Consider the following 23173-nt stretch of genomic DNA (forward strand, 5'->3'; position numbering starts at 1 on the left):
TTCTCTGTTATTAACAATCTAAGATGGAATCTCTCATTGGCACTCTCCCACTTAAGTGTCTTAGAAATGGCTAATGACCTCTCCGATAAGCTAATGTGCCTGGTGACTTATGGTAACCGTTCTGTCCTGTATGTTTTCGTAGGAGTTCATCTGGTTATTTATGCACCTGACATCCGGGTCCTATTAAATCCTTTGAAACCATTTTTAAGCATTTACTATTGTTAAGGTAATAAATACTTAAAACTCTTTTCCATCCATTAAAACAATGCCATTCGCTTACTGTTTAACCATTAAACCAAATATATATTCAGTTCCTAATAAAGAACTTTATCTTTCTCCGGTGAGTTGGTTTTCTTCGACTTTCTGTCACCCTCAGCGTCTACGTGCTCGCGTGCATACACCCCTGACTGGCTACGAGAGCAGATACGCTAACACGTAGTAATCCCGGATCTCACAATCGAACGTTCGGAGAGCCAAGGCTCGAGTGTTATCTCGCGTCCAAACGGCAGCCAGTAGATAAGCAAGAGCACACACACACACATATTCGACTATTATGTGTTTGTCTTGTACATCAGACAGCAATTCAGGCTTGGTCTTTCAAAGCTGAAATTGTTTCGCGTTTATTAAAAGAAATAATTTGTTGAGTAATAAAAGTGGGGCGGTCACAGTAAATATTTTATATACGTGTTTACCTTATTACGTCACTCATTCACTTCATTAACTAAAATGTGCCATTAGTTTAGGGACTGCAGCTTCACCCGAGAAAACAGATAAGAGTAACCATTAGATAAGACCAGATCCCAGTTGACTCATCATCACTGACAGCTATTTCCGATAAGGCCCTGAAACTTTAATCTGTTATTCATCTTAATGGTGTCGGCCCTAATCGCGCGGTAACGTTATCTTTAAATACTTAGACGTATATCATAATTAAAACTATTTGAACGCATATCAGATAGGTTTTCCAGATTACCCACGAATTTCTCTTTCCACGCCTCCGAAAGAACTCTTCTTCATAGGTTCGGCTCTTTAACAGAGCGGGTGGCAAGCTCTCGCGCTGTTATACCGCCAGTCCCGATTCCAAGAACCGATCCCTGCAAATCAACATCTACTGGCTCAAAGAGTAGAGATGCCTTAACCACCCCACCACTCCGAGCACCCATTACCAACCCATTTATTTTAGATGGCATCATTTCGTTTAACTTCTGCCTCGGCTCTGATTCTTACCGTAACTAATACCCTTCCAAACTCAATTTAGTCAACTAATACTTACATCTTTCTGGTGGAAATCTATGTTGGTTCGGATCGATCGCTGGTTTAAGGGCAACGTTGGGCGAAAATTGTCCGCTAGAGGAGCTTTAGGGTTGCCGATGTCTCCTTGCATCAACTTGCGTAGTGCATAGAGCTGATAGGATAAAAACATATTAATGTGATTTCATTTTAACATTAAGGTTTAAGATTAAGTTAGGAGTACAAGAATTCTTACATCTAGATGTTCTAATGCAAACAGAACCTGTTTTCTTAAAGGTTTACTTTATTATTAAGGTACAGTTACAAGATGTTTTACATCTGGATATTTTAGTAAAAATATAAATCTATTTTCATTAAACTTCCATCATTCCACTTTACATCCGCTGGTTCTGCAGAAGGTTCTCATATTGGCATTCCGCCAATATGGAAACCTGCAGTTTCATTCTTTAATAGCTATAAACCTGTTATTTCCATACAACATTCAAAATTCATTTTAAAGGGATATTCAACGTAGCCTTACTCAGCTGTTCCTGAAGGAAATTTTGCCCTCGTGGGTAGCACGGTTGGTAGAATCGCCGTACTCCCTACACCGGGTGGAAAAGACCTGAGTTCGAGTTCCGTTCGATGACGTAAGAAATTATGGCATTTTTTCACAACGTGGCTGAGTTAGTCGATTTCAGATGGTAGTTGGGTTTTTTATCCCGAAAACTATGATTTTTCATCCAGCAAACAGAACTACTGAACTCTTACAATTTAAAGACAGTATATACGGAGCATTATGGCCTTAGTCGTTGATGCTCCTAAAATCCCTAATACAATACAACAAGGAAACTCTGGAATCCTAAGCACAAAATCCTTTGGTTGGACATGGAAATACACTACTCTTCAGCATGTATTATTCAACGCAAAAAAAAAATTCAGAAAACCTTGCCCTGTTCTGTACATCATGTAGTAATCGAAGACAAAAGGGTAATACCTGCCAACCGCGAAATTGAATCTTACTTTGTGATAATAAATAGCATTTAACAGCATTTGGGATGGTGTTCCCTTTTGTATTAGGCTCGGATGCTTCACATCCAGTGCACCCTCTACTTTTATCCTCGACAATATTATTACATTCAGCTACAGCCTGGTGAGAGATAAATGATGACTTCGAAAGCCTATCGGAAATATAAACATCAACCAAGAAATGGTAAAGTCGCCCTTTTAAAACTATAAGCGTCATACTCCAAAGATTGTGGATAATCGCTTGATCAACTATCACCAGAAGGATATTACACTACCAGAAAGAAAATGCACAGTTGATGACGCTCTAACTAGATGTTCCAGCTCTTCATTAATTCCAGTATTTATCTCAGAATTGCAGCCAATGCCTGTCATGGCGCAATGGACGTACCATCGGAGAGCCATTGGCTGAGTCGAAGCAGTAAATTTTGAAGCAGCGGTAAAGAGATGGCATGATCTCACAATTCTGAATATCGAAGTGGGTTTAAGGATAATACCAGGGAATACTCTTCAGTGAGCACAGCCCCATAGGATTACTATGCTCATGGAAGACCATGATGGCTACTCCAAATATTAACTTTTGATATTTTTTCAGTGCATTGTTTCTAATGGCGTTTCAATATAAATTGGTGGAAAGTATTTATAGGTAGAACGCTAGATGTGTTCAGCTGAGAGGCGTATTAAGAGCTATTGGCTTGTGAAGAGAAAAGATACGAATAAAAACATTTAGGATGAATCTTAGCGAATGTTTTATCTTCAATTGGGTGAAATCATTCAAATCTAGTTCTGAGAAGATAAAAATCCATCACCAAATCACCCTCACTGTCCAACGATACTAACTTCGCATGCTAATCTATATTAAATTATTACAAATGAACTTTATAAATTGCCTTTAGCACAAGTTAAAGGCAACACATTCATTAAAACAGTCATTTTTGAAATATCATTGAATTACCTTTATGAATCCTATACAGCACAATACCACACTTTTTTTTAAACAAATTTTTCCAGTAATCAAAAGTTCAGTTATTTCTTGTAGTTAAAATCCAATTAACCTTTTTAAAAATATATTGTGGAAATACAATATTATTTTTCTCAAATTTTTTTGAGAAAAAAAATCTAAATAAACTCTTCCATCGCGGTAGTATATATTAAACAATTTCGTGTAATATTTTTATTAGTGTTAATTTTCAATTTATACATTGTGAATATTGGATTTTATTTATAGTAGTTACGTTATTTTCAAATTAAACAATTCATCGAAGGCTCTTTTAATAAGTTTTCTCGATTACAATAAAAAATCTATCTTGAAACGAGTGAATATTAAATGCTCGAAACTCTCCCCATAATGCAACTGAACGTCCATTTTACAACAGCTCTGTAATATCTGCACATAGTCTAGTTTTTGTTCATCACAATCTCTTTATCCTAAGATAACAACATCAGAATGAATAATTTATGACACTTAAAGATGCACATCTTGTTTATGGCTTAATTAGCTCTTTTTAGGTCTCCATAATTAAAATTTCAAATTTAGATTGCTTCTTATTTACGACTGGGAAGTTTGTTTTTTTACTCTGCTAGACAATGTTATATACCACTAGACGAAAGAAAAAAAGGATTCTATAGTAGTAGTAGTTTACAGTTTCTTTTTTTTTTACTTTTTGAATAAGGAAATCCTGAAATGAAAACATTTTAGCATCACAATAATTACTTTTCTTTTTATACGATAAAAAAAGAAGAAAAAGTTCTAGAATATCAATGGAGCAGAATCTATCGTATAATTAACGATTATATACACGTCCAGAAAAACAGAATAAATTTACTGTTAGGAAACATGTAGTCATTCAATTATGCCAATGGGCTTTTTCAAAAGATTCTCCTCAAAAGATTCCCCAGCATGGTGACACGTACTACAACGGGTCTATTTTCTCTTCACCCGATCTTGATCATGATTAAGAATGGGTGGAGATATATCTGCAGCTCGTTGGGAGAGGTTTCAGGTTCGATAACTGGAGGAATTTATAAAACCTTAGTCAATCAAGGTTTTAGTTGGCCAATCTCAGACGAAAGATATATGGTTTCCCCGTGAGTTAATCCTACCCTTTCAGCCCGTATAACATGCAAATCGGCCCTTGAACACACTTGTGGTTATGATCCTAAGTTCGAAGGCCGTTAATATCAATATTTTTGGTTATTCGCAAATTCTGTTTCAAAGACTCACTTTCAGAAAGAAAAAAAAAAAAAAAATCAGAAATCGCATAGTTGTTAATTGGGAAACTAAACCCCAGCAGGTGTAAGGGTTGACCTTATAAAGAAATGGAAAAAGATAACCGTTACTCAGAGTTTAGGAAACCATGGACACGAAGCTGAATTAGTCATTTATTAACGATATTTTATTACTTTTCAGATGTATTATACACTGCCCTACTATTAATATCCGCACACCTACCTGTAGACAAAAAAAAAAAAAAATAGATTTTATTGTGTCATTTAACATTTTATGCTCATACTCTCAACCAGAGTGCTGATCTGAACCCTATCGACCATCTCAAAGATGCTCGATAGGGTTCAGATCAGCACTCTGGGCTGGTCAATCCAACTTTTCCACACCCATGTCCTCAAACCACTCTGTTATGAGCCGAGCAGTATGGCATGGCGTGTTGTCTTGCTGATACAGGTATAGGCCTTCCCCGAAGTATTGCCACAATGTTGGAAGTGCATAATTGTCAAGGCTGTCCTGGTATTGCACAGCATTCATGGTTTTTTTGATAACGACTAACGGGCCCAAGCCAAACCATGAAAGGAGCCCCATACTATGACACTGCCTCCACCAAACTTCATTGTTGGGAGGATACAATCAGGAGGGAACTGTTCCTCTGGCAATCGCCACACCCAGGAACGGCCATCAGACTGGTAGAGTGCAAACTTCGACTCGTCTGTCCATAGGACTGTTTTCCACTGCTCTACAGTCCAGGATTCGCGCTCCTTACACCATGTTAATCGGCGTCTAGTATTTGTTGAGGTGATCAATTCTGTTGAATTGTTGAGGAAATTCTGTTGAACGTGTCATCTTGCATGCCGAATTTTGTAATTGTCTGTTCGAAGCCCAGTGTGCATATTTATAGCAGATTCTGCGACGTGTTGCATGCATAGGACCTCTTTCCCCATCCATGGAGGGGGTGTCCGGATATTAATGGTAGAGCAGTGTATGTCATAGTATGGTCTTTATTAGTTGCACTCAGCAGTTGAAAGACTTGTGTAACTTCACTTCGAAGTTGCACGCGATGACGGGATTGATGATCCGTAATGTTATATCCTTGTGTTATAAATTCCTCGCAAAATACATTTATAATCTTGGTACTGTGTGAATTAAAATTAATTTAATGGATTTAACTGAATAATTCCAACTCTCTTTATCGTTCATTTAATACAGGATTAAGGAAAAAATATATTGATATTATGATTGAATTATTGTTGTAAGCTGTAAACGATGCAAGATAGCAAGCTTATATAGCACCAACAGGAAAAAAAATCACGCTGCGCCTATCCATGAATCTAACCTTCCAAGAATCTGTCTGTCTTCCCTGAATTTATTCGACCCATCCGCTTCCACAACAATAGATGGAAACCTGTATCAACCACTAGCTGACTGAAAGCAAACTTCCGCACATCTGTCCTGCAACCATCCTTCTTCAACTTGAATTTATGCCCCCTCATGTGTGTAGTCTCAGTTCTATTCCATACACTCTTCTTAGTATTCTCTAGTTTAAAGAGTAATATCACCTGATCTACTCTACGTCACTGTGACCAAATGGATTCACCCAAACTGTTCTTAGATTATCATCAGACCTACTGTGCTCATCCCTACTATTATTTTGATAATTTAAATTATGTATACGCTAAAGAACTTTGGAGAGTAATAAGTGAATCATGTGAGGGCTAAGTTAAAAATAGTTGGTGTGAAAAAAAGTGTACAACAACTTTTAAATGCAGCGCAGTCAGTTGAAAGCTGATCACCCCCAATCAAGAAGACGCTTTTGAATGCTACGTGTAAATTTTTGACAACAGAGCCAGACGGGCACAGCAGAAGGGTATGCACATCGTGATGAAGATTAAATTGGACAAAAAGAATGAAAGTCATTAAGGTGACTGTAGTTGATTTAAGGAGTGTGCATAAAGTCGAATTGAAATCAGCAAAAGAAAGCTTCTAAGGTTTTTTTTTTATACATTTATTCCTTATGGAAAATTTTCAGTAATGTACAGATAGTTGAAATTGGACGATGGTACCTTCAGAAATGAAAAAAAAAAAAGGGTATCGCTCTTTTCTCCTTTTTTTTTTCAAACTGGAATAACATAGTTTGCGCGTTGCCTCTCTTGAACAAAACGTTCTTTCTTTTCTGTTTATAAAACTGTCCGATGAGGCGCATCGTATTAAAATTACAATTAAGCCACTGTATCAGATCCTAATCAGAAACTGTGCTCATTTAAAGTGGGTATCCCATTTACAGAGATAAATCCTCTCTGTAATTAAGTAATAAGATACTTCGAACCGGAGAAATTGCATTTGTCAACACACAAATGCGAAGCCAGTTCTGCTCATACTCAGTAATAAGAGAGGGAACAAGGTATCGGGTATATCTCGGATTAGGAGGCAATTGTATTTCAGTCTGGTTGGAGAATCTCCTTTTGAAAGATAACTTGCTCTGTTCTACAATACTGTGCTTAATAATATCCGGTTTAAAGTGCGATATCAACCCGTACTTTTTTATAACTGTGACACAGACTGATCCCCAATCTGTGCTACAAATTCTGATTGATATTAACAGCGTGAACAGAAAATTCAATACATAATTGGAATCGATAAGTATGCTGGAAGTTCTTCGTTAAGGAGGAAAATTTTTGAGCGACAAAGACTCCTGAGATTTCATTTAGAAAATTACATTAATCATGTACGCTTAACCTCTTTCTTTATCTCAAGAATGCGTCATGGACACCTTTTAACCTCACAATAAGCATAAAAAATAAATCAATTGAGCTCTAACTTGAGTTACTCTGGAAAGCAACCACCTGCCTCATTTTTCGCCACATTTTCGGTGTAACTTCTGAAAACGTTTATGCAAGTGCCTTCCTCGCTTTTGAAAGTAGTTTTGTACACATTTATTGTGAGCACGTTGTCATATGCATCTACCAGGGAGGAACACCTCGTCAGTCTTCAATTCTTTTTTCTAGAAATGTCATAGTACACTTTTAAATTGCGCATTACAAAAACGAATTTTTAATAACTAAACTAGAAGAAAGTGTCTAACTTTTAACAAGTTTTTATTTCCTTGCTTTGCTATCTCTTTTAATTATTTAACAAAAACATACTTCACTTCGTAATGGAGTGAACTCTTTTCGTAGTTCTGATACAATTCTTAAGCAGAAGAGTGCCCAACAAAACAGGTTTTTAGATTCTGTTGTTTTGGTTTCTAATCAGAACTTTGTTCAACTAACTTCTGTTTTCGTAAAAGTGAGGGGTGATAAATAATTTCGGTAAGTTTTTATGGTGAATGTCAGTAAACGAAACTGACTTTTGACACGCATATGCGTGGAAACATTTTTCCATTAACTTCTGGGAAACTTGAATTTGGTTTGCGAACGAACTTTTTAGCGTGTAATGAAAATTATCGAGTTCTGCTGATGCCAACGCATTTGTTTCACTCCACAGTGATAATGTGTTGATTAAGGGGGTGTAAAACGGACGTAAAAGTAAAAAAAAAACGTACTCCAGAATACAAAATTCCCAACATAACATTCTGGATGCTAAATATGTGATTAGGTTTCGAATATCAATATGCATCCGAAAAAATAAAGGATGCATATAAACGTATTATTGTTTAGTTCATTACGCCTAGTGGCAACTTCGTCCATCGGTCTTTCGTGTATGCGGTTGTCGTGGCAACCGAATGTTACGTTGAACGTCGCCATGGAAACCGCAGTCGTAATATTTATACTAATAGTACTCACGACGTATAACCATCCACGCAAAAGTTTCCAGACATCATTATTGTCTAAGAAAATTGATTTTAATTACAGAAATTAATACGCTCTGCAAATTAAGCAAGGGAGTGTCAGGAAGGTAATTATAGATGCTGCTAAGAAACCTTTTACTTCTATTTGTATCCAGATTTTCTTCGGCTGACGAGAAACCAGCATTTTGACCGCTTGTCGCTTACATTAATCTGACATTTTATTTGATATCGGTTTACTTTAAAGTTATTTTATTTTTATTCTTGCCTCGTGAGTAGCACAGTTGATATAATTACTGTACTGGACACATCGCGTGGAAAGGCTCATATTCGAATCCTGTCAATGACGCGAGGTGTTTTTATGGGCCTTTTTCACAAGGTGGCTCAAGGTGGGCGGGTTTCGAAAGAGAAAACCCAATTTTTAGATGCATAGAAAGCAATATTTGTGATTTGCTTATGTCAAGATCTTGTCTAGAAATATGAGTATCATCGAAGATAGGCATAGGAGCAGAAGAATCCTTTTTTGCGAGATATAAAGACAGGACTGAGTTTTAGAAGGATTGAAATTAACTAAGTTAACTTTTCCCCTTTGAAGAATTACCCGGAGATTAGTATGTAAGGAACTGGTAGTTGATAGTAGAGTTCATTCAACAGACTGTGGATAGGATTTCCAGTCAGTGGGAGCATATCATGAACATGCAACAGGAAAAGAGTGCAGAATGGCCTAAACCTTGGGGAAAACCACCATACGTTGGAAGACAGAGTTCTACTTTTACCCACAGTCAGCGATCAGGAAAAAAAATGGATACCTAATTACAAAAACAAGCAGAAATCCATAAGATAGAAGCTTATTTAGAAGATCTCCATGCGAAACACAAGTCATTAAATATCAAATGTTATGGGTAACAAAAGCCAAAATATAACCAACGGATCAACACTGACGGAATCCATATTGGAGATCATTGATCAAAGCGAAGGTTTCGAGATAGTTTACGAATTTGCGGTTAGTGGATTTCTCCATTACTTTAGAAAGAGTAGAATAGGAATAATTGAATAGAAGGGATTTGTCACCTTTGTGGCGGGGGGGGAGGACTGACTGGATTTGAGCAAATTTCCAAGCAGAAGGAAAATACCAATGGAATAAAGAATTGTAAAAAGGAGTAAACTCAGGAGTATAGGTTTTGAAAACAAATGGAGAAATAGCATCAGGACCTGGCGCTTTCTGGACATCAAAATTATTCAAATTTCTGCTGACATCCTTTTGATAGAAGATCGCAGGAGGCATTGAGGTTGAGGGAATGTACTGAAAATGGTAGGAATTAGTTTACCAAGATCGGTAATACAAGCGTTAGAAGATAAGTAGGATGCTAGAAAGTCGGCTTTATCTGTATCAGAGGCGGTACTATAACCATGAGGTTTTAACAGAGGTGGAAGTACAGATGCCAAAAATTTCGGCCAAGCTTTGGAAAGGGACCAGAATGCTTAAACTGTTTGGACAAGAAGAAAATTCTCTTAGTCTGTTCAAAATCTAGTTTAGACTGAATAATAACTGCTTTACAATTTTTGCGAGATGCAGTATAGGCAGAAAATTAATCTGGAGGTTTGGATGCAAGCCATTTTCGATATGCAACATTCTTACCATGAACCTTATGCACATTTATTAGAAAACCAAGTTTCAGGACGAGATTTTAAGGTTGAGGAAACCAAGGACGACATTTTAAGGTGGAGTGAAGTGAGTGTGGAATAAAGGATTTTTTTCACTACAAGACAGATTTCATGCAACATCTGAGAAAATATTGACATCAGAAGATTTAAAACAGTAATACGAGGAAAACAATGATAGAAATTTCGCAGATCATCCCATTATGCATTCTTGTAAAGCCAAAAACTAAGTCTGAGAATGGCTATGAGAGAAAAGCTTCATTGGAGACGAGACTGTATTGTTGTTTGGAGCATTAGCGACTAAGGCCATATTGCTCTGGGATATGCGGGGGTCATTCCCTGACCTTTCTGCATCCTCCGTATTTGGTGGTGACGGGCTCGAACCGCAGTCTAATCAAGAAGCGGGAGACGAGACAATCACCAAGTTGTGATCTGAGGTGCCTATAGGACCACTTGATCGTGTATATTTGGAAGGGTTGCTCGTGAGAAAAAGGTCGAGAGTGTTGGCTGTGTGGTTAGGTTTGTCTGGTAAATTTCAAATTATTATATTAAGGTCACCCGTAATTTCTTACATTAACTTGTATTTGTGTCTGTAAATTGCGTGTGTTCTCTGGTCGATTTGCCTGTTTTGCTGGACGAAAAAACCAGTTTCTGGGGGTAAAAAACCTTGCTACTACGCCTGAGACAGACTAACTCAGTCACTCCAGTGGAAAAAAGGCCATTAACGTTCTTCGCGTCATCGACGGGATTCGAACCCGGGCATTTTCCACCTGGTGTGGGGGGAGATGGTGACGATACCACTGTGCTACCCGCGCAGACTGGTATTCTGGTAAGTGTAAAGTGTGTTTTTGTCATATGGCACCAGGGGTTCCCCCATCTCCGCGTTGTTTTCATTGTGGATGAACCAGTTCGCTGGGAAATGCCAGAGATTTAAAAGTGTGAGGGACTTGTTCATGTGTAGTGTCGTGTACCGCTGTTAATCTGGTCATTTATCCGCTAGATCCCTGCTGAGGCCCAACGTTGTCCCACTTACGCCCCGTGGAGGCAGACCAGGAACCCAATAGACTCAGTTTTACTCTGGCAGGTCCTGCCGCTTACTTTCCTGAGATTTCGGCGGCTAGGACCTAAAAAAAAAAAAAAATATATATATATATATATATATATATATATATATATATATATTTAAAAAAAATAAAGTAATAATAAATAAAATCCGTTAGGTTATGTGTTAGTGACGATACACACACACACACACACATATATACACATGTACAATTACATATGCGTTGGCGTGGGGATATGATCGCTAAGGTTGTTATGCCGAATTATGGGCTCAAAGGATTTTTAGCACGTTAATTTTTGTTGTGTGGAGCTTTCGTTAGCGTAAAGATAGAGGTGGGGGAGACAGAAGACTGGGGGGTGAAAGACAGAAATTTGGGACCAATAGGGTAGGTATCCCCAGTTTTCAGTCAGTGAGGCATGCCCATGCCCCACCAGAGTATAAGATGTAGGGTGGCGAGGAGGGGAGGGAACGAAGGTCGTCCCCTCCCCAAGGGTGTGGAAATAAAAGGTGAAGGGGGCTAGGGTACCCTCTTCAGGTCGCCGTCAGTCTGTTGGCAGTTATACTGCTTTGTCTCTTCTCTGTTTTCAACGTCACTCATGGGGTAATCCCCGTCCTAACGTCTCTTCCAGTTGTCAGCGTTCCATTTGGTCTAGTCTGGTGTCCCGCGAATTTCGATTTTCTGTTTCATCTGGTAGCGTTTCTTGTCAGTCTCTGTGTTGATTGCTGTAGATTGCAATTAGCATTTTCCTCCTGACGAATAGATCCTGCGCGAAGGAGGAGAGCGCCCTGTATTCTTCCTCTGAGTACAGGAAGTGGGACTCAAATCGCTTCGGAAGGTATTTGATTCTTGTTATGAGAATCCCTCTGAGGTACTCATATTGTGGACATTCATAAGCTATGTGGCTCATGCTCTCGCTCTCCCCGCATGTACAGCTGGGATTGTCGGTGAGACCCAGCGCGAAAAGCTTTTCATTGTAGGGGCCATGTCCTGTTAACAGCGTTGTCATGTGGTACCCTGGGAAGTAACACAGCGGTTGTTTTGGATATATCTTGCGGATGTCCGGTAGGAATTTTTGTCACTTCTCCCTTGGTGATCTCAGTCCACCTTCTCTGCCAAAGGTTTAGGAGGTGTGTCTGTAACATGACTTTTTCATTCTTTAGGCTGTTCGCCGGATCAGGCGTGTAGCCCTGGTGGGTGGCAGCCACTCCCCTGGACAGCAGGAACAGGAACAGCAACCCTGCCTGGATAACCTCCAGATCCATGGGAGCACTCCGGCAAGCACCTGGGGTGCTTACTGTGCTGCAAGCTCGCGTTGTTGTGAGTAATATGGTCCTTTGGATCGTTTCAAGTATTCTTCTGTTCACAACCAGTGCCGCTTTGGGAAACCACACCGCTGCTGCATAGGTGATTGCTGGTAGGAAAGTTGTTTTGTAGTGTATTGACAGGGTTCTCTTTTCGAGACCCCAGTCCTTTGTGATATGGCTACCATCCCGGAGTAGCCCCTGATTTTTCTCCGGATGTATTATAGGTGCTGCTGGAAAGACAAGTTATTATCCAGGATTACGCCTAAGTACTCTAGCTCGCTCGCGAATTTTATGGTGACATTTTCAATTTTTATTTGCGGGGGCCGCCGCAGTTGTAGTTTCCCTTTGAGGAGGATTGATGAGGTCTTTTCTGGTGAAATTCTTAATTGGTTTTTGGAAACTCATTGTTGTAGCCGCTGTAGTGCCCGGTTTGCCAACGCCTCCAGTTGGGCCCTGGAGTCCGCCTCCACTATCAAGGTAAGGTCATCTGCGAACGCATGCACTCTCACGGGTCCCAGGTCAATTTCCAGGAACTCATCGAGGACCATGTTTCACATGAGTGGCCCCAGAACCGACCCCTGCGGACATCCTCTGTGCACATCTCTCGTAAGTTTCTGGTACTGCATGTTTATCTCCACTCTTCTTTCGGTAAGATAACTTTCGATGACTTTATACAAGTTTATCGTCACTCTGGCCTCCCTCAGCCTCGCCAGGATGCTTGGCCACCAAAGTGAGTCAAACGCCCCGGATAATCAAATCAGCGGAGATGAGCAGCAAGTACTTTTGTCTTCAGTCCTGCACTACCTTGAGCAGGTTCCCCAGTGCATCCACAGTTGAGGTCCCCGATCTGAAGCCATACTGGTTTGCGGATTGGAGGCCTGCTGTTTCATAGCGATTTGTTATTATTTTATGGAGCAATCTTTCAAACAGCTTGCTGGCCACTGGGAGCAGTACGATCGGTCGATAGGCCTCGAGGTTTTCTGGATTCTTTGTAGGATTTTTTAGTATTAATTTTAGGTTAGCTAATTTCCATGTAGTTGGGAATAGTCCAGTTTCTAAGCATCTATTGTTATAATGTGAGGAGTAATTGTGGCTGAAATTCCATGGTTTTCTTCAATATTTCGGACTCGATGAGATCAAGGCCTGGGCATTTCTTGTTTCTGATTCGACTTGCAGCCTCCCCGAGTTCATCCAGGGTAAAAGGGGGTTCTATCTCTTGATTGTTGTAGTTGTTTTCACATATGTGTTGCTGTGCTGGTAAGATTAGCATTTCTAGTTTTAGGAATATTGCATCTAGGATGTTATTTATCGACTGCTCCCAAGTGGTGGTAAGATTTCCATGCTGGGTCCTGGTGGTAGCAGTCACCCCCACCTGGGAAGCTTATTGGTAGTTATCTTATAGACTACTCCCCCAGGGGTCAGTGTTTCCGGTTGTGGAGATAAGGAGCTCCCAAGCTTGTCTTTTGCTTTTTTTGATGGCTTCGGTATATTGATTTCTGGCTTGTTTATATCTCTGTCTTCAATTTCATTGCAAGAAAGCAAGTGTATGAGCTTATGCAGCATCAGCAAAAAAAAAAAAAAAAAATCACACCATTCCCTCCAAATGCCTGTCCAGTTCCTCCTTAAAATTATTTAACCTATCAACTTCCACAACGACAGATGGAAGTTTGTTCCAGCAATTAACCACCCACTGGCTAAAGGAAAATTTCTGCACATCTAATCTACATCTGTCTTTTCTTAATTTGAATTTATGCCCCCTTAAGTTCGTAATCTGAACAAGTGGAAGGATCCCCATCAGAATTCAGCGTGCTCAACCCTGAATTCTCCGCCGGAGCGCTGCAATTTCCCGAGTCCACCAAGGGACCGCTCCCATTTGGGGGTGTTTTTTCCTGATGGTTTGATTGCTTATGTCAATTATCAGTTCCGTGGTTGCCTTCTGTAGGTCATGTGGGTTGTTTCGTGGATACAGGGACGAGGGTATGTTACGAATCGCTGTAGTTAAAAACTCCTTGTATTTTGGCCAGTCTGCCTTGGCGACTGGTTATATGTGGCGTATTTGCTTTACTATTTTTTCCTTTGTCAGTGTTGTAGTTATTTTGCAGGTGGTCCGAAGTGGTCCATGCTTCCTCCACCCTCCAGTCAACCACGTGGTTTGCTAGGGTGATATCTATAGTAGTCTCCCAGAGGGTGTTGCAGTATGTTGGTAACTGGTGCGGCTGTTCCAATACTGTGAACTGCGAACCCAGTATAAAATCCTCGAGCTGTTGCCCTTTTGCAGTTCCCCTTCGGTCAGCAGTGGCGCTATGCCATAGCGGGGAGCGACAGTTGACGTACGCTCCTATAATTATTTTATTGCTTGGTAGGGTCTTCTGGAGGTGACGTAAGTAGCTAATTGTTGTTTCCATTTCCTGTCCCTACCTGCTGTAGATGGCAACAACATAAAGGGAGCCCAGTGCTGTGCATAGTATTAGGGTCAGGCGCCCCCTGTGGTTCCCACATCTGTGCCATATGTATACTGTGAAGAAATACAGAACTACTGTAAATGCCAAAAAAGTGTTCTGTGTTGAATACGTAGTTTTGTGTTGGGTTCTGTTGGGTGTCCTGGCATTTGGCCGCAGGGCCCCCTGATGGACCCCACGTTGCCTGCCCGCACACACCGCTAGGAGGTAGCCAGGCTGCCCATTATTCTCTGGCTAGTCTCTGCAGGGTCGCCTAAGCTTCCTGACAGAGACCAATGTAAAAAAAAAGTTAGAGCGGGTGGGCTTTAGTCAAGAAAAGGGGGGACAGGTAGAAATATGGGGGATGAAGAAGAAGGCATCCCCCAGGTACAATGGAATACATCCATCAGGCGAAAGTAGGGAATGGGAGTGGGAGAAAAGTTGCCGTGCAAGAGAGCACAAGCGTGATCGCCATTTGGCAGAATCTTCTTGCTCTTCTTATTCAGGTCCGGTCGTGATGTCAATTTCAGTGGTGATGTCGTCCGGTGATCTGTGTCTAAGTCAGTAGGGATATAAATAGGAATGCAGCTGTGGTTGTCCTATACTGGATCTTCTTAGATTTGGTGGTGGTATAGTCTCATTTGCTGGTAGGCCTCTGCATTGATTCCCAAAATATAGGTGGTTGTCTTCTCTTGGTTTTGACGATGATCGGAATAGTGACTATATCCATGGTAGGGTCTTCCGTCGTGCGAATAAGTCTTGTGCGTAGCGCGTAAAGGCAACATAATCTTCTTCTCTTTCAAGGATGTGCTGTTCTTGGTTTTTAGAAAGGTAATGTATCCTAGTCAGAAGGAGGCATCTCAAATCTTCATATATTTCGCACTCGTACATCAGGTGGTCCCAACTTTCGAGGGAACCACAGAGGCATTGTGGGTTTTCGGTGATCCCGAGTGCAGTGAGCTTTCCTCTGATAGATCCATGGCCAGTTAACAAAAAAGTGATGTATAGGCCAGGGGAGAACCATGTGGGAGATTTTGGGTATACTGTTGCTATTGTAGGAATGAATTTTCTTGTGACTTCTTTTGTAGACTATGTCCACCTAGACTGCCAGACCTGCTGAAAGTATGCAGTGAGGCGCTTCTTCTCGGACTTGATGTTATTTGAGGGGTCGGTGGTAAAATCCAGACAGGAGATGGCTTTACCTTTGGAAAGCATGTTAAGCAAACCACATTTGATTATTTCTAGATCTAGAGGTTTGTTATTGTTATTTGGTTTTTAGGAGCATTAGAAACTAAGGTCATATTGCTCAGTGGATATGCAGTGGTCATTCCCTGACCTTTCCACATCCTCCGTATTTGGTGGTCACGGGCTCGAACCCCGGTCTAATCAAGAAGCGTGTGCTACGCACTACTGCTCCTGCCCACCTGGCTACGGAGGCGCCAGATCTAGAGGTAGCACGCCGGCCAACACTTGCAAGGCATGTGTGCTGACTGTGCAGCAGGCCCGGGTGATGGTGAGCAGAATGACACACTGAATCGAGTCAAGCTTCCTCTTGTTAACTGCTGTGGTGGCCTTTGAAAACCAGATACCGGATGCATAAGTGACTATGGGGGTGAGCATAGCCTTATAGAAGAGGGTGAGTGCGCGTCGCTTCAGTCCCCAGTCCCGACGTGCGATTCTTGCCATTAGCGCAGCATATTTTAGAATCTTGGTATGTAGATATTTCAGGTGTGGTGTGAAAGATAGGTTCCTATCCAAGATCACTCCAAGATATCTCGTCTCAATTGTGAACCGGATAGTTCTCCCTTGGATTTTGACTTGCGGTGGCCTCGCTACGTTCAGTGATAATCTGGGCACAAGCAGCCCAGGCCGTACAGAGTTGGGTTATTTTGGTTGCGGTTATGTTTGCATTTCTGATTAGAACCGCTGCCCATGGGGTGTCCTCTTCAGTATGGATTATCTTATATCGGAGTGGGTACCTCGCTACCCGCCCTGCGTGGACGTATGGCTCTTGCAGAATAATTACGTCTATATTTTCCTCATCAGCCTTGACCCTGATTTGGTCTGCCACTGCTTTGGCTCGCTGTGCATTTACTTGTATTATTTTGATCATTGTTTTATTATATTATTTAGTTTTTGTCCCCATAGTTGATTCTATTTTGGTAGTTGCTCTTGGCTTTGAGATAGGTCGGGCAATTGGGGTCCCTGATTGAGTGGGCATGATCCAGCTTCATGGACTTCCAGTTTGCGCAGGCAGCTTCTTTGTCTTTGTGCGGACCATCCTTAAATCCGTGTCCCTTCTCGGTGCAATATCCGCACGTTGGGACCGTTTGGTAGCATACGTGGGAGGAGTGGCCGAACTTGCAGCATCTAAAACATTTGGGAACTGCCACTCGTTCCCGAAAGCGATAGCTGCCCCATTCTATGTATACTCTTGTCCTATCTTTTCAGACTTGCCATGCCTCTGGGCCGAGTTCAACGCTCCAACTATTATTGATTCCGCCTCTTGCCTTTGTGTGGAATTTTAGAGTTATTACATCATGCGGTTCCTTATCTGGTATTTCCTTTTGTATGTTGTATGTTTTTGTAGTATAGTTCTTCCACGAGCTGTGCGGCCGTAACTTCCGGGTTTACATCAAAGATTAATATTGATGGTCCTTTCCTTTTGGGTGACTGGGCTTTAAGACCAAGGGCATCTATTTTAGGGTTTTATATTATGCTCTGTGCTTCTTGTCTAGTTTCTATCACCAGCCCTACGTCTCTCATTTTTCGCGTTCCTTTAATTCTCGTGTGCCTGAGGTCTTCCCGCATGTTGTTACTTTTGTTTTAAGCTCCTCGCTTGTGGAGGATTTTACCTGCCTCCTCAGGTTTAAGGATCACTAGGTTTGGTGTGGGTAATAGGGCTCTCTTCCTCTGGTGCCCCTCCGCGGTCGATTGAGCTTCATTCATTAATGGGGTCCTCAGCGCTTCCGAGTATGTCGGGGCGCGCTGTGGCATTTGTTTGGTCCCGCATTCTATAGCAGGCTTGTAGCCTTGTAGTAGCTTTTTGGCTTTCTAGGTATGTGTCATGGAGGATTGTCTCCATTTTTTTAAAATATGGTCACTATTTGGGACTTCAGACCCGTAGATATCCTATTTGGGTTTTCTTTAAAAATATTCTCTAGGGCTGTTTTCAGTCTGAGGGATTGTTCATAGACTGAGCTCTCCAGCAGTGCATGGTGCAGCTGTGGCTCCTGCTGTCTTTCATTGTTTGCATCTCTTTGTTATGCTGTTGGTTCAGGTTGTTCTCTTGTTTCGCCTGTGAGCGGGTCTCCCTTTTGAATTTAGGGTCCACTTCCTTTTGGTTTTTTCCTCTTGCTTAAGGTGGCCCGGAACGGGCCTCCTCCATCTCGTCTGGTTGATCTATTATGGTCAGTTCGTCGCTTTGTTTTTGCATCCGGGAGTCCTTAATCTTTTCGTGTCTCCCTTCCATTGTTACGTATTACGGATAATCGGGAATGCTTCAGTATATTCTGGTAGCTTTTTTAAAAAGATGGCAGTTGTTACCCACCACAAGTTCGTAGGTTTATCTGTTGCTGCACAAACAGTTTTCAAAGATATGGTCTATCTCCCACTTCACTTTGGAGTGGGGAGACAACAGCCGAATGCAAAAATACCCCTAGAAGAGTGAAACTACTTCTCTAGGGGATTTCTAGGGGGCGGCAAGCACAATGGTGGCATTCAAAATACAGTAGTGTGGTCGAGAAGATAGTTCACGCCTTACCATGGAAAGTTTATGGCAGGGAGGGAATAAATGATATCCCATAGCTTTCTTCATAAAATCACTCAGTTTGTTGAAAGGTTGGGACCCAGTCACTGTCCAAAGTTACAGTCGCTACAGCACCTCACTAGTCAAGGTGTCAGGTTGAGACGTGGCCGCCGCGTTATATCGGCAGCATCTCTATAGCCCTGCCACCAGCCACATGGTGACCATGCGGTCTGGCAACAAAGGAATCTGATAAATAAAGCTTCAACCAGACGATGTTCCCAAGTAAATGACAAAAATTTCTCACCAGCGTGATTCTCTGTTCTTTATAATCCTGTGTGCATACTTTTCTTGGGTTAAATAACACTTAAAACACATTTAAAATCAAAAGTTACGGAGTTGGCTAAAACACGTCCGCACGGTAAGACGGCCATATTGGCAATCGGTATTCTGGTAAAAAAAATGTTAGTTATTGTAAAAGCCTCATCATCTCGACCAACTTCGTCCGAATGGAAGCCAGCTGGAGTTATGAACATTAAAATCGCCAAGGAAAATTACTCCCTGTTAGCAAAGTTGGACTGCTGAAAGTCGAGCTTCAAAGAAAATAAATCAAAAAGTGCAAAGGGATTAGTGAAATGGGAGGATCGATAGAGGCAACAGGCGACTTTGAGAGAACGGTGCACAGAGAGAGAGAGAGAGAGAGAGAGAGAGAGAGAGAGAGATTTAAGTCAGAGTAGATAGAAAAAGGATATTCCAAACTACTCCGATATTGTGCATATGTCCCCTTAGACATTCCAGGAAATATCGCAGCGGACATATGCACGAGTACCACCTTTGAAGCAAAAGGAATCGCACAGCGAATAATTAGGACAACTGAGATGAGCAATGGTTTAATCAACCAGTAACTGGATTCTGCCATACAAAGTAAGTTGGGCTTGGCAGACTCTAATTGGAAATGGACATCATTGCGATTGGAACTGAGACCATGCGTAATTGTGAAATGAAAGAGTAAGTCTTTAGGAGGTTTAGAATCTTTTCGCAGATAAATTTGTTCTATTAATTTGACTATTCACGATGTATTCAGTAGTAAAGAAAATGGGAAAGAACACGTTGTGTGAAGTAATGAAATTTTTGGATATGCCCTACACACTGCAAGAATATACCCAGCTCCATGACATAACGTGGTCTCGATAATGCCCCGCATAAACATTACTTGGACTCCCTCCAGTCATTATGTGACAGAGTAGAGGCAGCGAGATTATACACTAGAAAATTATGCTTTCTAGAAAGTTACCAATAAGTTCTGTTCGGTGAACTATCTAGCAGCCGGTCTGCAAACATCGTTTTACAGTTGTATCCTCGAAATATAAGGAAGATTGGATCTGGCCATGATGCCATCATCACCTCAAAAGAGCAATCATACTATATGATAGAAAGGATGGGAGTTACCAGAGCTTAACTCTGGAGACCAAACATGGGTTTCACTATTTCAAACCTCCAATAGGCAAACTCCATCCATTCTTCTGTGTTTCAACCGATAACTGGAATTGTGTCACACCTCGACCCCTACTTACGTTGGTTCATACCTGTGTGGTCACCTTCAGTGTACTAGGACTTGCACACTAGAGTTATACTCAAGGTTACTAACAGTCCCACTAGTATTTTGTTGTCATAGAACAACCGGACTTCGCCGAAATTCGGTCGTCCACTGGACTCAAGTGTCACCTGAATGTCAGTTCCATCAGGTATTAGACTCTCTGGTAACAAGCACTAGTTTTTCCTAACTGAGAGAATGTCTGTGACAAGCTTCAAGAATTATTTATAGCATGTTTGTGGAGCGCTTACATTCGACATCTACTAACATTATTATTAGTAGTATTAATTTCCTTTGTAATATTTCGTTTCCTTAATCATGAAGTAAAAATTCTTTCCATTTGAACGATGTCGAAGAAATGAAACTGAGTTTGGAAAAAAGCTTTTAATCGAAAAAGACAAATTTTAAGTTGTGAATACAAATATCAAGTGGATATGGATTTATGAAGATATATTTCGGAATATTTGTGAGAAAAATTAGGTATGAAAGTCGTAGTGCATGGTTTTAATGATTACAGTGAAATCATCAATGGAATGTAATCATCAGTGGAATATAAATATTGGCCCAAAAGTGTTTAATGCGTAGTATCATGTTTAATGCATAATCAAAGAGCAAATAATGATACAACTTTAGTGACAATATTTACATTAGGAAGGTATGTTTATTCTGAATTAGGGAGGGCTTTAGCGCTTAAAAACTGACGATTACAACAAAGATCAATTAAAAGTAAAATGCTTTTAGAGAAAAGCTCGAACAATCAGTAGTAAGAATTCCTAAAACACGTTAAATTTCAAATTTCCAGTATGAATCTGATGTATTAATACTTCAAACTTTTCTTTAGGTGTTTTTAATAAGTTTTTCAGCCGTTCAACGTATCCACATTCATATCTGCTATTGCCTAAATAAGATCAACCATCAATATCACTGATCATGCCAATGCTCCGAAAATTAACATTTAACAGAGAAAGATCTACTTAAGCCTCTAAGATGCTCCTAGATTTATAATTCGCAATTTCAATTACTGATTCCAGGTCACTCTTTGGAAGACAAAGCCGCTATTGTGAAAACGTGTATGCGTCTAAATTCAGCCTTCCTCTTTGCCAATGCAGTATTTAATTCCACGAATGTCCCTGTCATAAAGCTATTATGTGTTACCTTATCCCTCAGTCATTTCCATTTAATTAAGTTTACGCCTACTTCTGCCTTCAAACGTCCATCAAGAAATCAATAAAAAAAAAACTCTCCATTCTGTTCCAACTCATTTATAAAACGTTGTTATCAGATATTCAGTTTACATGTTCCGGAATAGCTGCTTTTCAATACGCCGAGCATATTCTTTTCATATTTATTAAAAAGGGAAAAGAACTTTTTCTACGATAACTTGCGCAACCTAGAAGCCTTTTTAATCCTTAATAAAACAGAAAAGAAAATTTTGAACAGTAAACTTTATCAAGTTTATCTTCTTCTTTCACCAAGTTAAGAAAAAAAAAAGGGGTCTTCGATGTCATTTGGTTGCCTAGCAACAGTCAAGATTTTGCGAAAGTTTTATTTCAAATCAAAGTAGTAATTCATATTAGTTGTTTTCAAAGAATTTAGTGCTGATTAAAGGACCTTTTTCGGTTCTTTGTACAGGGACTATTTTTATCTTGGACATTCGTTAGCTTTCTGTGCGCGCGCGCACACAAACAGTGAAGTTTTTCCTAACGTTGCAAAGATGTTTATCTTTATTTTTTTTTTTTAGTTTAAATTGTACTTTCCTTTTCTTTTTGGGTCCATAAGTGTAATGCAACTGAAGTAAAGATTTTAAACAATGCATCGATTGATATATCGGTTGTGGCCTCCCTAGTAGGTTTGAGTATTAACTTGAAATTATTTCTATAGAATAAATTGAATTCAAATAACGTAATTTTTGAAAATATTCTTTTATAATAATTATTTACTCTTCGAACAAAGAATACACAGTATTACAGTAGCATAGTATTTAAGGTAAGGCGCCACCAGTGGTTTCCCAATCTGTGTTGGATTGCAGAGCTACTGCAAAACCCAGAAAAAAGTGTAGTGTCTAGTTTAGGGTCCTTAGTGGAACCCTACGTTGCCCGCCACCACCACCACTGGGAGGTGAGCCAGGCTGCCCATCATACTCTGGCTGGTCTCAGCCAGGGAACAAAGAATACACTTGTATAGTAATCGCACACTTAAATCGGATGATTCAAAAAGTTTTGGAGCACTACAGCCTCAGTCGCTTTTGCGCCATTAAAATAGAAATCAAATGCGATAGGTTTAACAATGATGAACATTAAAAGTCGGAGTTTAAAATACCTCATCTTAGAGCTTAATTACTTCGAAGAGATATTCCTTCAGTCTTTTCGACTAAACAAACCGCATACCCACAATTCTGCTTTAGACAAAGGGCCGATCGCTGATCCTTGTATGCTTATTTTAAAGCGTAAACCATGTGGATCAATTACAACCCACAATCCTTTCAATGGCTTCGCAGATCGATATTTGACTTACTGTAGTGGGAAGCAGAGCGTGGCGTTGTGAATATTTGGACAATTAGTAATTTTTCTTTATAAATACAATCGTCGTGTAATCACGTGATATATTAATGCTGTGTTTTCGAATATATTCTCCAGAAACCTTGATTAAAAATTCTAATAATGCCTCAAGCCAGAATAATATAAATATAAGAATAAAACAGTCAATGAAAACAAAAAAATATGCTAAAATTCATTTACAAGGAGTCTTCATAATAATATTATCATAACCATAAAAAGCAGCTGCGCATTTTTGTCTTTTGCGACATATCTTTAAAAAGGCGATTATATTTTTTTCCATCTAACTACCAGTGTTTGTTTTTTTGTTTCCATACCCTTTTGGTTAAAATGGAGTGCAGAAACCACCAACGATATCAATGGAAAGAGACGGATTTATGAAGTCCGCAGAACACCGACAGATGTCGTCTGTAGTGGTGTTGTCCATCGTTCACAAATTTTAAGCAATGGAAGAGTTCTTATGAATGAGTCAATCATCTCAGGTGAGAATACCATGGTTTTTTCTCCCGAAAACGAGTTTTTCGTCCAGAAACCAGAAAATCGA

The 23173-nt window shown here is 40.2% G+C and overlaps 1 protein-coding gene across 1 annotated transcript in view; it reads right to left on the bottom strand.

The window, feature by feature from the left end:
* LOC150088074 (putative carbonic anhydrase-like protein 2) overlaps positions 1-23173 on the bottom strand; it is a 277372-nt gene that overhangs the window by 41411 nt on the left and 212788 nt on the right. The window contains exon 9 of the mRNA XM_090370006.1: positions 1274-1405. Within this exon, the coding sequence (XP_090226132.1) occupies positions 1274-1405 (132 nt within the window). The remainder of the gene's footprint in view (positions 1-1273; positions 1406-23173) is intronic.

The sequence above is a fragment of the Mastigoproctus giganteus genome, chromosome 3 (assembly GCF_048544385.1).
Source record: "Mastigoproctus giganteus isolate SK-2022 chromosome 3, ASM4854438v1, whole genome shotgun sequence".
In the NCBI taxonomy this organism is placed as follows: Eukaryota; Metazoa; Arthropoda; class Arachnida; order Uropygi; family Thelyphonidae; genus Mastigoproctus; species Mastigoproctus giganteus.